General features: G+C 38.6%; 1 protein-coding gene across 1 annotated transcript; it reads left to right on the top strand.

Annotated features, from left to right (window-relative positions):
* The first annotated feature begins 5058 nt into the window (after positions 1-5058).
* LOC133245071 (olfactory receptor 6K3-like) lies at positions 5059-8286 on the top strand. The gene is made up of 2 exons (XM_061412980.1): positions 5059-5989; positions 8219-8286. Exons 1-2 carry the CDS (start codon positions 5059-5061, stop codon positions 8284-8286), a joined length of 999 nt encoding a protein of 332 aa, XP_061268964.1.
* The last annotated feature ends 6924 nt before the right edge of the window (positions 8287-15210 follow it).

Raw genomic sequence — 15210 nt, forward strand, 5'->3', positions numbered from 1 at the left:
TGTTGGGATTTTTAAAATATATTTTGCAAGCAGTATGAACTTATTAGGTAATTTTAGAGTGGACATTAATGCACAAAATTGCACTTTAATGTGTAGAATCCAGAGAAATTATGGAAGTGACAAATGTAATTAATTTATTTAACCAACATTTACTCATCACTATTCAGGCATCAGGTCTTTTCTGCAATGGTCTGGAATAAAGGCCTAAATAAGACAGTAATAATGAAGCTAAAAGGATAAAAGGGATACAAATAAATATGAATAATCAATAAGGTCTGACAACTGACTCTATATAGGGCATGTTGGAAAGAAGAGCATTAAAGAGACAGATTTTAAGTTTGAGTTAGTTTGTCAGGCACCATTATTGATAAATACAGTAACAGCTAAAGCAAAAGCTAGCAAAGGGGGGAAATTATAAGATGAGTTATAGATATGTTATTCTGAGTATGTGGACAAACTTATAAACAGAAATTTCTTATTGCCATTAAGGATGAAGAAGTGGACTTCAAGAGAGATGAAAAGTCTATGGACTTAGATACAAGTGTTAAATAAAGATTATAACTGAACTATGAGGATGCACTAGATAGTTGAAAAACAGTGTCAGAAATAGCAAGAGAGGCTGGAAGATTATAATTGGTGGGTGGAGGAATATAATACATAACTATTATTTACTGGGTTAAGTATGTGCTAAAAATGCACCAAGGCAATTATATATTTCTTGTAATTTCAGTATTTTTATAAGTTACTCATTATTATCAACCACTTTAAAAGTGAGGAAACTAAAGTTTAAATGACTTATGTATCATCCCCATAGTCATGTAGCTAAGAAGGTGACAAAGTCAGAATTAGAACCTAAGTCTATCTTACTGTCTTGTTGCAAAATATCCAGGGAACTAAGAGAACAAAGACACAGCTGTCATGAAAATCAAGGCAAAAAAGTACAAGAACAAGTAAATGATCAATGAGTGAGATCTGGAAATGATCTAGTTTTATTATTATTATTCCTTATTCTCAATGTCTTAAAGTGTTGGAAGTGTTAGTCGCTCAATCATGTCAAACTCTCTCTGACCCCATGGACTGTAGCCCTCCAGGCTCCTCTGTCCATGGAATCTCCAGGTAAGAATACTGGAATGGGGAGCCATTTCCTCCTCCAGGGGAATCCTCCAGACCCAAGGATCAAACTCAGGTCTCCCACATTGAAAGCAGATTCTGAACCACCAGGGAAGCCCACCAATGTCTTAAAACCACCTTGGGTATATTTGCTGAGTGAATATTTGTCAGGGAAAATAAAAACTGGAAAAATGGCAATAAAATTTTGTGGTTAGAGGATCATTGGCAAATGAGGAGTTAATATAATTTTAGCCATATGGCTTCTGCATAGTCTTGGAAGATGAATGAATAAAATTAATACAAATGAACCAACCAATACAGATGATGTTTGAGACATTTGATAATGAACAGATGGGAGAACTAGAGCAGGTAATGTAATCAAGGATATCCTTCTTTAAGTTATAGTAGATATATAGTTTCTTAGACACTATGCTGCTGCTGCTGAGTCGCTTTAGTCGTGTCCGACTCTGTGCGACCCCATAGACGGCAGCCCACCAGGCTCCCCCGTCCCTGGGATTCTCCAGGCAAGAACACTGGAGTGGGTTGCCATTTCCTTCTCCAACGCATGAAAGTGAAAAGTGACAGTCACGTCGCTCAGTCGTGTCCGACTCTTAGCAACCCCATGGACTGCAGCCCACGAGGCTACCCCGTCCATACTATGATACAGTAGTAAAATGTTCATGCTTGGAAGAGAGGGAGAAGAGTCAGTAGTTAAAAAGACACTAAAGATACTGAACATCAAAGAGATAATAACTAGAGCAAGTGGTAGGAAACTGGGTCAAATAGTTTAATAGTAAGTTTTATCTTGCAGTCAAGGAATGTTAAATCCTGACCCCAGCTTTTGGGGCCATCTGCCTCTGGAACCATTGAAGTCAGTGAAATCTCATGCACGTGAACCCCTCCTTCCCACCACAACTGCTAATGGTCCTTTAATACCCTAGATCCTTCTGCAGAAGTTCTGCTAAGGTGTGCTGCACAGCTGCTGAAAGAATTTTCTAGAATATACTTCAAAATTGTGCTATGCTATCACCGAACTGCTCTGAATCTGTTTCAATGAAGAGTGAAGAAAATCCTTCTGCCTTTGAACCACATTTTGTTAGCTTAGCTCCTCTTGTTCCTTAACCTTCCTCTGTCTCAGCAGACACTTTTTATACAAACAATTCTTTCACAGTTTGTTCAAAAAAGAAACGAAGTATCTCTTTCCTTCTGATTTCTAGCCTGATTCAAAGACCCTAACCCTAACTTCCCATAGGTATGGCACCTCCCTGAAAGGGAGCATGGCAGCAAATGTTTTCCTAATTAACCACATGGGAAGTGGAGTTGATTTCCTCCAGGCACTGAGGGAGAACCCTACAGAAGCAAGCCATTCCCTACCCTACTAACTAGTCCCTGAGAACCTAGATTTGTGATTATGGCTAGAACCTTCTGATTCGCTGGACTGCAGAACAGTAAAAATGAAGACATTTGGGAAATAGGAGGGAGCCCTCTGAGTTTCTGGAAGAGGTAGGTATGGGATGAAGGGTGGGCTCTGTACTTTGGCATATGGGTGAGTGCCTTACGTAGGGGAAGAGGCACAGAGAACCAGATTATTTTTCTGTTGGTTTTAAATTAAGACTTGTAGAAGATCTGTTGACATTTTGTAGGCATGTGAGGTAGGGGGAAAGATAGTAAATAGTTCAGAAATGAGGGATTTTGGATAATGTGTGCTATAGGACTAGAGATGGTCATAAGATAATCTATTAAATTTTTTCTGGGACATTAGCCCTTGAGAGATCATTTTTGTCTGGGCCACTAGAATTATGACTCTTTACCTCTGCTGACTTATTTATTTATTTAAATTTTTAATAATTGAGATATAATTGACATATAACACTATATAAATTTAAGGTGTATGTGTTTATTTGATGCATTTATACATTGCGGTCTGATTAACATCATAGTGTTATTTATCACTCCTGTCACATCACAAAATTATACACATCCCATGTACAAGAGCTAAATTATCAGCTAGTTCATTGAAGGCAAGTCTCAGAATTTTGCCAGGCACACAAATATTTACTAACAAGCAGGTACAAAAGCCAATATCAAACCCGGTTTTGGAAGCCCAAGGAAGTTCCAACTCTATTCCTTAGTCTCTCTGATTAGAAAGAGTGAAAGGTTCTATCAAAAACAAAATGTAACCATATTCTCACTGGAGGAAAAACTAACATGGTGAAATCATGTGCTAGATCCTCTGCTAAGGGAGGAGCACAGAAATGAATGAAACATGGGTCTATTCCACCCTTCCACACTGTATAGACAGCATGACAAGCTCTTATTCTAATGCTACTTCAAGAAATGGTTTAGGTTTATTTCTAGCCAGGCCACATATCTTGGTCACCTGGTTTTTAACTAAAAAAAGAAACCTAAAGTTCCCTATGCTGATGATTTTCGGCTGGGGCAATATTTACTCCCACTGTTCCCCTGCAGAAATATTTAGCAATTTCTAGAGACATTTTGTTTATCATGACTGAGGAAAAGGTCTGGGCTATTGATTTCTAGTAGAAGCTAGAACTGATACCAAATGTTCTACAATGCATGGAAAACCTTTCTCTTCCTCATCCCTAGCAAAAAATTATCTGATACACAATGTTAGTAGTGCTGAAGTTGAGAAAACCTGCCCTATGCTAATTAATGAATCCACTTTCCTGAAGGCTCAACAGTTAATTAATCCACCTGCAGATTTGGTCCCTGGGTCAGGAAAATCCCTTGAAGAAGGAAAATGGCAACCCATTGCAATATTCTTGCCTGAAAAATCCCATGGACAGAGTGGCCTGAAAGTCTAAGTGTTAGTCACAACCCCATGGACTGTAGCCTGCCAGGTTCCTCTGTCCATGGAATTTTCCAGGCAAGAATATTAGAGTGGGTTGTCAGTCCCTTCTGCAGGGGATCTTCCCTACCTAGGGATTGAACGCGGGTATCCTGCATTGTGGACAGATTCTTTACCGTCTGATCGCCAGGGAAGCCCCTAGAGTAGCCTGGTGGGCTCCAATCCAAAAGGTTGCAAAGAGTCAGACAACTGAGCATCTAAGCACACATGGTGAAGATGCCATTCTGGATACTTAGAACTATCTGCCTCTGGCTATGGACTGCTAATCAAAGCTTTTGAAATGTCATCAAACCACTCCTAGAGTGTGATTTCTCGATTAGTATATTTCAACTATTAGCTAATGCTCTTTACCACTGACCATTAACTAACCTAGATTAAGATTAATTTGCACACAAAGGTATATTGCATGGGTCTAAGCTGTTGTGTTTTAAAGTAAATTGAATTCAGTATGATATTTAGTTCTCTTTACTCTATTTTTCTAACTATGAAGCCAGCAAGGGAAGACAGTACCCGCACTTTATTTTTAAGATACCCATTTAAAAATAGTTTTTACTTTTATCCACAAAGGGGATCATTTTGTCACAACTCATTTTGTGTCTCCAATATTTAATATCAAAAATAAAAATGTCTACCTATTTAAGGTGTTTCTAATTTGCTATTATAATAAATATTCCAGTGAATATCCTTGTATTTGTTTTAATATTTAAAATTATTTTCTTGGGCTATATGGTGAAATGAAGTCTCTAAAAAGTCTCAAAACTCTTAAAAAAGATTGCCAAATTGCCATTCAGGAGAGTTTGTACCAATTTAAATGTCCAAATAGCAAAACTGTTTGCTTAGTTCTCAGGATAGTTGATAATACAATGTGTTATAATTACTAAAAATGTATTTGCAAGTTAGACATACTCACTTTATAATTTGCAAAGCAATGCACATAAATATTTTCTTTAATTTAATCAACCTCATTTCAAGGCTGATGAGCTGCTTAAAAAGAAAGTTTATATTGGTTATTTAAATTAGGTAGAGTTCTGACTGTTTATATTTGATTTCACTAGCCAACAAGTGAAACACCTGAAAATATGGATCAGGAGAATCAGACAATGGTGACTGAATTTTATTTCTCTGATTTCCCTCAGTTTGAGAAGGGCAGTCTCTTATTCTTCATTCCTTTGTTCTTAATTTACGTGTTCATTATTGTTGGAAATTTCATGATCTTCTTTGCTGTCCAGCTGGATGCACGTCTCCACAATCCCATGTACAATTTCGTCAGCATCTTCTCCTTCCTGGAGATTTGGTACACCACAGTGACCATCCCCAAGATGCTCTCCAACCTTGTCAGTAAAGAGAAGACTATTTCTTTCACTGGCTGCCTCCTGCAAATGTATTTTTTTCACTCACTTGGGGTCACAGAAGCCCTAGTCCTCACAGTGATGGCCATTGATAGGTACATTGCCATTTGCCACCCCCTCCGCTATGCAACCATTATGACCCCTCGACTATGCATCCAACTCTCTGCTGGTTCTAGCATCTTTGGCTTCCTTATGCTACTGCCTGAGATTGTGTGGATTTCTACTCTTCCCTTCTGTGGTCCCAACCAAATCCATCAACTCTTCTGTGACTTTGAACCTGTATTACGCTTAGCCTGTGCAGACACATCTATGATTCTGATTGAAGATGTGATTCATGCTATTTCCATCCTGACTTCTGTTTGTATCATCACCCTTTCCTATTTAAGAATCATTGTTGTGATCCTGAGGATTCCCTCAGGTAAGAGCCGTCAGAAGGCATTCTCCACTTGTGCAGCCCACATCACTATTTTCCTCCTGTTTTTTGGCAGTGTGACACTCATGTACCTGCGTTTCTCTGTCACTTTCTCACCACTACTGGACAAGGCCATTGCACTAATGTTTGCTGTCCTTGCCCCACTTTTCAACCCGATAATCTACAGTCTGAGAAACAAAGACATGAAAGATGCCATCAAGAAAATCCTCTGTTCTTGGGGCTTCACTGGTGGTCCAATGGTTAAGAATCCACCTTGCAATGCAAGGGACACCAATTCAATCCCTGGTCCAGGGAAATCCCACATGCCATGGAGCAACTAAGCCTGTGTACCACAACTACTGAGACGGCGCTCTGGAGCCTGTGAGCCACGACCACTGAAGCGTGCAAGCCCTAGAACCTGTGCTCCGCAACAAGAGAAACCACCACAATGAGAAGCCCACACGCTGCAAGAGTAGCGCCCCGCTGCAACTAGAGAAATCCCTGTGCAGCAACTAAGACCTACCATAGCCAAAAAATAAGCAAACAAATAAGTAAATCTTAAAAACAAAAGAAAACAAAAAAAACATAAAAAGAAAGTCCTCTGTTCTCAAAAAACGTTCAATGTCTCCAGAAGCCAATGAGAATTCACTCTATCTGTTCAAGCATCTATATTCATAAGTTTAAAATGCTAACAAATCAGTTTTTAAAACTACTGGGCATAATTTATCTTTATGTAGTAGTTTGGGTATGATTTCCACTTTTCTAATGTAAGAACTATTGCTTAAACTGATAAAGGAATTTGGTGGTGATCTACCTATCTTTATAACATTTATAGATTATTATGGAGTATTTTGTACACTTTATAACACCAAATCAATGGAGATACTGAACTAAATAATAATCATATTTATTTCTTGCAAATCAAAAATTTTCCCTTACCTACTCTTCCGTTTTATATTCACAGTACTCCTATATCATTATTATTATTAATTTATTTATAGAAGATTAACAAGATATGCAGCAGTGAAGTAGTTTAAGGCAGAAGAAGAAACCTGGCTTCCTAACATTCATCTAAGAGACATTTATCCCTCCATAGGTTGTCTAATGATAGATAACAATGATTGTGCAGTCCATATAGTCTTTGACCTTGGGATGTTTGTGTCCTGCTGTTTTTATTAACTTTTTTGGGTTTTGTTTTACATTGTTCAGAAAATTCTTGACCAAGTACTCTTGAAAGCTTGAAGGTTAAATAGACAAAATATATAGGCTTTGGATCAAAAAACTCCCATAAATTATGTAAATATATATAATTATATCTGATGTGCTAATCTAAAAAAATCACTATGACTATATAAATAATGTTCTATGTTATGTTATAATAAAATGCTGGGCCGGTATCACACCTCAGTGTCCCTCTTCTTATTGCCTTTCTGCTCTGGAATGTTTCTCTCTTTCTTATTTTCTGCCTTGGAACTTATACTCAGCATTAAAAACAAACAAACAAAAAAAATCCACACACACTTTTTTTCCTTCCCTACCTCAAACTTATTTATTTTTAATTGAAGGAAAACTGCTTCACAATATTGCATTGACCTCTGTCTAGATCAACATGAGTCAGCCATAAGTATACATGCATCCCCTCCCTCTTTGACCTCTCTCCCATACCTTCCCACCCCTCTTGGTTGTTATAAGAGCCCCAGTTTGAGTTCCCTGTGTCATATAACAAATTTCCATTGGTTATCTATTTTACACATGGTAGTGTATATGCTTCCATGTTACTCTCTCCATTCACCCCATCCTCTCTTTCCTCTCCGCCACCCATGTCCATAAGTCTGTTTTCTATGTATGTTCCTCCATTATTGACCTGTAATTAGGTTCACTGGTACCCCCTTTCTAGATTCTATATATATGCATTAATACACAATATTTGTTTTTCTCTTTCTGACTTACTTCACTCTGTATAATAGGCTCTAGGTTCATTCACCTCATTAGGACTGACTCAAAAAATGTGTTCCTTTCAATGGCTGAGTAATATTCCAGTGAATATATGTACCACTGTTCCTTTATCCATTTATCTGATGTTGGACATCTAGGTTGCTTCCTGTGTCCTCGCTATTGTAAATAGTGCTGCAATGAACACTGGTGTACTTGTGCCTTTTTCGATTTTGGTTTCTTCAATATATATGCCAAGTAGTGGGATTGCTGGGTCATGTGGTACTTCCACTCACAGTTTTTTGAGTAATCTCCATACTGTCTTCATAGTGGCTGTATCAAGTTATATTCCCACCAACAGTGCAGGAAGGTTCCTTTTTCTCCACACCTTCTCCAACATTTATTATTTGTGAATTTTTTGATGATTGCCATTCTAACTGGAACTGACATACATTTTATCTTCTGGGATGAGTCCATGCCTTCCTCCTACAAAAGTGCTCTAGTGATTTTAGGGGTAAATTGTCTCTAAAAAAATTTTTTTTTCAGCTCCTGTTGAAAGCAAACCAATCGTCTCAGTGGTATCACAAATAGAAGGAAGACAACCACAGGTGTGAGAAGAAGAGAGGTGCCAGAAAATAGAAATATCAGTAGTATGGAACATCAAAATAAAGTTCAGTCAGCTTCGATCAGGGAGATAAATTCTTAAATGCACTTGGGTTAAGTGTTAAGGTGGAAGACAGTGCTAGCTCTCAACTCTGGATCAGCTCCAGGCCCCGTTTCCTCTCATGCCTCACGGAGCCAGTGCTATCCTATATCCCCTCTCTCTCCAGTAAATGCAAATTATCTCTTACATTAATGTGAGCTTTTTGATACCCATTAGAAAATTTTTGGGAGTAAAGAAAAGTATATAGACTTTTCTTGGTTGTAAAATTAAAATGAACTTATTTGAGGTTACTGTTTAGAAACCTAGCCTTTAGACCTTTGAACTCCTGGTTTAAAAGCTTAGTATTCCATTTATAAATCTAACAGATTTTATTATTCACTATTAAAGGTGTTTGACAAGTATTTGGTCTGGTTTATAAACTTGGCAATTAAATCATTTTAAATTACATTTAAATATGGTATACACTGGGCTTCTCTGGTAATTCAGCTGGTAAAAAATTCGCCTGCAAGCAGGAGACCCCTGGGTCAGGGAGTTTGATTCCTAGGTCAGGGAGTTCCCCTGGAGAATGGATAGGTTACCCCCTCCAGAATTCTTGGGCTTCCCTGGTGGCTCAGGCAGTAAAGAGTCCACCTGAAATGCGGGAAACCTGGATCCAATCCCAGAGTTGGGAAGATCCCCTGGAGGAGGGCATCGCAACCCACTCTAATACTCTTCCCTGGAGAATCTCCATGGACAGAGGAGCCTGGTGGGCTATTTAGTCCATGAGGTCACAAAGAGTCGGACGTGACTAAGCACAGCACAGCACATGATGTATACTATTTTGCTTTTAAGTACTCGATTTTCTGACTCAATAAACAAAGACTCCACAGGTTTTAAAAAACAATCTTTATAATCTTAAAAAACTCTCCAAAACTAAAAAGTAAGTTATAAATATGGCTTATCCTAAATACTTTTAAGTGTTTTAATGCTGTGACAAATATAGTAGGATTTAAATTTTAAATAATAAAATGTAAAACCTTGGTTTAATGTGTGCATTTTATAAACTATAAATTTATTAAAAAAGTAAAAGGCTTCCCTGGGGGATCAGTGATAAAGAATCTGCTTGTTAATGCAGGAGACACAGATTTGATCCCTGGTCTGGGAGAATCCCACATTCTGTGGAGCAACTAAGCCTGTATACCACCACTATCAAGCCTGTGTTCTAGGGCCTAGGAACCGCAACTCAAGCCCATATGCCACAACCACTGAAGCCCACATGCCCAGACCCTGTGCTCTGCAACTAGAGAAAGCCCACACTGCAATGAAGACCCAGCATAGCCAAAAGTTAATAAATAAAAAAATTTTAAATGTATAAATTAATTGCTCAATTAGAAATCTAAAATTAGAATTGCAAGGTAGATTTAGTATTCTAATAGATCCAATTATCTTAAATAATGCAACTGTATAAAATACTAAATATATACAAATTCCTTAGTGCAAAATATAGATAATAAGTTTTGATTCTATCAAACATTTCTAAAACCTTGTTGAGTTTAAAAGATACTAACCAACTAAAGAAATAATAATATGACCCATTTTGTTATTCATACAGCAAATGTTTACTAAGGCTACTGTGCCAAGCACTGTTTTAGGTGCTTGTGGTAAGACTAAAAACGTTCCCTGCCATTATGCAACTTGCACTATGATGAGGGAAGTTATCAAAAAAATACTAAAAATAAGAAAAAAATTCCAAAATAGAATAAAATCATCTAGTCTCTATGAAACAGAAAAATAAAACTATTGCAAGATAATAGGATTTAGTGTGGGTAGGGAGAAGGAAATGGCAACCCACTCCAGTGTTCTTGCCTGGAGAATCCCAGGGATGGGGGAGCCTGGTGGGTTGCCATCTGTGGGGTCATACCGAGTCAGACATGACTGAAGTAACTTAGCAGCAGTAGCAGCAGCAGGGATATCATAATTTTAAATAAAGTGTCCATAATTGGACCTCATTATAAGGTTACATTTGAACAAAGATTTGAATAAAATTGTGATTCATAGGAATATGAGGAGATAAAATAATGAATAATCTAGGCAGCAGTAAAAGCTAGTGAAAACCTGACTCAGAAGACATGATCAATAAGATAGAAGAACAAAGATAAAGCATTCTGCAAGTCAAGTGAACAGAATACATCAAGAAAGAAGTGATTGTTAAATTCTGCAAAATAGTCAAATAAGGTAAAGACTGAAGGTTGACTTTGAACTTAGGTACTTGGAGATCATTGTTAAATAAATAAGAGAAGTATGCATGAAATGGTGACAGTAAAAGCCTGACTTGAGTAGTTGGATAGAAAAGAATCAAAGAAAAATTGGAAATTTCAATTACAGATAACTCTTTCATGGAATTTTACTACTACTGAAAACAGAGAAATAAGGTAATAAGGAGCAAGTGGAATCATTAAAATACTTAGTTAAGGGTGAGTCACAGTATATTTTAAACCATAATATAGGATACATATATCTACATAAATGTATATTCACATCCATATTTATAGCTAAAACAGTGTTTTTACAAAAGAATACTTATGCTTAATCCATATGGTACCTCTCATCTTTTCTTTACTTCCTTTCCCCATTCTATTTCTTTAAAATCATTTTTGGAACTGATTTCACCACTTCCTAACGGATTGTGATAAGTTTGAAAAATTGATGAAATTAGGTCTTTAATTTTTGCTGTCTTTGGATGAGTATTTACTAAGCTGTTTCTATTTTAACTTTGTATTTGCTTATAGTTTTCTAATTTATTTATAATAAAGTGTTGCAATTTATTAAAAAAACAAGTGCTATTTTTAAAAATGATGGCAATTTTAATATGATGAAGAAAATAAATATACACTCTCTGACAGTACTGACATGATGTTAAAATAGTATAATCTTTTCTAGAGCAATTTAGCAATATGCATCAAAAGAATTAATATATCTATTTAGAAGTAGTGACAGAGAATGCTCTTTTGATGAAGTAGCATTTAAACTGACAGTTGAATACTGAGAAGGAATCAGCCAGGAAAACATATAAGATAAAACAACTGTGCAAATATCTTGAGGTTAGAAATAGCTGGGTTTCTAAGAAAACCATTTTAAAGGAACCAAATGCATGTGCAAATGGAACTCAGTAAGAGTCATGAGATGAAGATTAGTAGCAAAATATGCAAACTTGCAGTACATATTATGAGATACTGGAATTTGTTCCAACTGAAGACACTGAAGACATTGAAGTAAGATATTAGATTCTTGGAATAACATCCCTGCTGTTGTATGAATGCAAATTGTGTGCACGCTCAGTCGCTTAGTCGTGTTCAACTCTGCAACTCCATATGCTATAGCCTGCCAGACTCCTCTGTCCATGGGATTATCCAGGCAAGAATACTGGAGTGGCTTGCCATTTTCTTCTCCAGGGGATCTTCCTGACCCAGAGATCAAACTCCTGTCCCCTGTGTCTCCCTCATTGGCAATTGATTCTTTACCTCTGAGCCACCTAGGAAACCCATGGATACAAGTTGGAGTACAGCAAATGTGGAGGCGGAAAAGATGAATTATGGGAACACAGTAATGCTTTTCTGTTACAAAACAGTCTGCCCCAGAATTAGAGCTTGAAACAGAAACTATCTCTCTGTCTCTTAATTTATGGGTTAATTTTCACTGGAGTCAAATAGCTAGTTCTTCTGGTCCTGGTTCCCTCATGCATTAAGAGTCAGCAACTGTTTGGTTGGAACTGACTGAACTAGGGCAATGCTCTGTCTGGCTAAGACAATTATACTCTCTCCCATGTCTTTCATCTTGCAGTAGGCTAGCCCCTATTGTGCATATAATGGCTAGCTGGAGTGTTAATATAGAGGCTGAGTACATGGGTTTCCAGAGACTCATTTCAGAACTGGCACATAAATCCTTCTGTTGCATCCTACAGCCAAATCAGTTTAAAAGGGGGATTGTTCAGTTGCTCAGGAGTGTCTGATTCTTTGCGACCCAGGGAGAGAAATAGTGACCCCCACAAAAGACTGTGCCAGATCTGCCTGTGAGGGTTTGAGGGTCTCCTGCAGAGGCATGAATCAACAGTGGCCTGCTGTGGTGACACAGGCTCTGGCAGCAGCAGTCCTGTGAGGTATAAGTCATTTTGGAGGAGGTTGCCATTAGTCCTACCATAAAGCTGCTACCTGGGTGACCCAGAAACTAAAGAACAATTATCCAAAAGAAGTTCTCACACTGTTGCAAAGGATCTATGTCCCACGACAGACTTCCCAACCTGGAGATCTCTTAAAGGGACTGGGAATCCCCAGGGAATCTGACTTTGGAGGTCAGTGGGATTTGATTACAGAACTTCTATAGGACTGGGGAAATGGAGGCTTTGGAGGGCACAAACCAAACCTTATGTGCACCAGGAACCCAGGGGAAAGGAACAGTGACCCCACAAGAAACTGAGCCAGACTTGCCTGTGAATGTTTTGGAGTCTCTGGCAGAGGCATAGGTAGACAGTGGCCTGCTGCAGCAGGGTCAGGGGCACTGGCAGCAGCAGTCTTGAGAGATGTGGCATGTTGGCATAAGTCTTCTAGGAGAAGGTTGCCATTAGCCCTACCATAGAGACTGTGAAAGTGAAAGTGTTAGTTGCTCAGTCATGTCCGACTCCATGATCTCATGGACTGTAGCTGGCCAGACTTCTCTGTTCATGGAATTTTCCCGACAAGAATACTGGAGTGGGTTGCAATGCCCTTCTCCAGGAGATCTTCCTGACCCAGGGGTCGAATCCAGGTCTCCCACATTTTAGGCAGATTCTTTTCCATTTGAGCTAACGAGGAAGCCCTTATAGAGACTATAGCCCTACCACAGAGACTGCAGACTCCAGGACTGGGTAGCCCCAGGCCAAAATACGGGTGGGAGTACATACCTACCCATCAGCAGAAAATTGGATTTACTGAGCAGGCCCTGTCCACCAGAGCATGGCCCAGTTTTCCCAACAGCCAGTGTCTCCCATCAGGAAGCTTGCATAAGCCTCTTATCCTCATCTATAAGACGGCAGACAGAATGAAAACCACAATCACAGGAAACTAACCAAAATGATCACATGGATCACAACTTGTCTAACTCAGTGAATCTATGAGCCATGCTGTGCAGGGCCACTCAAGATGGCTGGATCGTGGTGGAGAATTCTGACAAAATTTGATCCACTGGAGAAGGGAATGACAAACCACTTCAGCACTCTTGCCTTGAGAACCCCATGAACAATATGAAGAGGCCAAAATATAAGCCTCCCAGGTCAGTAGATGTTCAACATGCTACTGGGAAAGAGTTGAGAAATAGCTCCAGAAAGAGTGAAGAGGCTGAGTCAAAGTGGAAATGATGACCAGTTGTGGATGTATCTGGTGGTCAAAGTTAAGTCTGATACTGTAAAGAACAATTTTACATACAAACCTGGAATGTTAGGTCCATGAATCAAGTTTGATTTGATGTGGCCAAACGGGAGATGGCAAGAGTGAATATTGACATTTTAAGAATCAGAGAACTAAAATGGATGGGACTGGGAGAATTTAATTCAGATAACCATCATATATACTACTCTGGGCAAAAATCCCTTAGAAGAAATGGAGTAGCCCTCATAGCCAACAAAAGGGATACCTAGAGGGGGGAAAGAAATTTCACTTCTTGGTAGAGTGAGTAAGTGTCTGAATGTTCAGTCATGTCCAACTCTTTGTGACCCTGTGGACTGTAGCCCACCAGACTCTTCTCTCCATGGAATTCTCCAGACAAGAATCCTGGAGTGGATAGCCATTTCTATCTCCAGGGGGTCTTCATGACTCAGAATCAAACCTGAATCTCTTGTCTCTCTCGCACTGGCAAGCAGATTGTTTACCACTACATTAGAAAGAGCTGCCAAATTAGCTTGCAAAAGGCACGGATACAGGGAAGAGTTAAGATTGTGTGATTTTCTTTGCCACATAGAGATGATTGGTATCCCCACATTATGCTAAAATTTTCACTGGAACCACTGGAACTAATCCTGTATGTGTGGGCTCAAACTGAAAGGCAGTGGTCTATATTTAGAGCTTGAGTAGAGGGGTATCTTCAGCAAAGTAAACAAGTTTATCATGGCATAGTGTGCTACTTTTAACAGTGCTATTGCAAATGATATTGTATCTTCCTCAGGGAAATTCAACAGGCCTGGAGAAAGGCCACTATCCTTTCAGAGAATAGTTAAAAACAAAACAACAACAAAACACACCACAAAAAAACACACCCCAATTCTGTTGAAAGCAATTCTTCAGAATAATGGTATGCATGTGTATTGATTCTGAGCATATCTATCAAAAGTGACCATAGTTAAGGAAGAAGACTCTTGGAGTTCTTAACAGAAAGGAGAACTAATGAGAAAAGACCAGAGGAGAAGGGTTCTACTAATTAACCCATGGGGAAATAGAACTGCTGTTTTTCTTCAGGCATCAGGGGAAATATTTTGGTAGAGAAATATCCCCAAGAAGATTTTAGACAGATATAACAGACCTACCTGAGGAAGTGAAGGGACTTGAACTGCTTAAATGCAGGAAAGGGAAGGGACCTCCTTGTTTCTGCCAAAGGTAAGAGGAAAATGCACACAGTCCAAGATGAGATTGGCCCAATGTTAATGAGAAAGTCAATTTCTTCCCAAGCAGAAAGAAAGGACACTTAGCTAGTGTCCTTCTGTTAACTTAAATACCAATATTTGGGGACATATTTGAGATTGCATGAATGGAATTAGGATCAGATGGGAGGCAATAGATTTAAAACCAGTGATAATGTTATGTTTTATCTGAGGCATGATGGGTTGAATAATTAACACCTTTTCCCTAATTATTATGTTTCTCTGTTTTCA

Source organism: Bos javanicus, chromosome 3, assembly GCF_032452875.1.
Source record: "Bos javanicus breed banteng chromosome 3, ARS-OSU_banteng_1.0, whole genome shotgun sequence".
In the NCBI taxonomy this organism is placed as follows: Eukaryota; Metazoa; Chordata; class Mammalia; order Artiodactyla; family Bovidae; genus Bos; species Bos javanicus.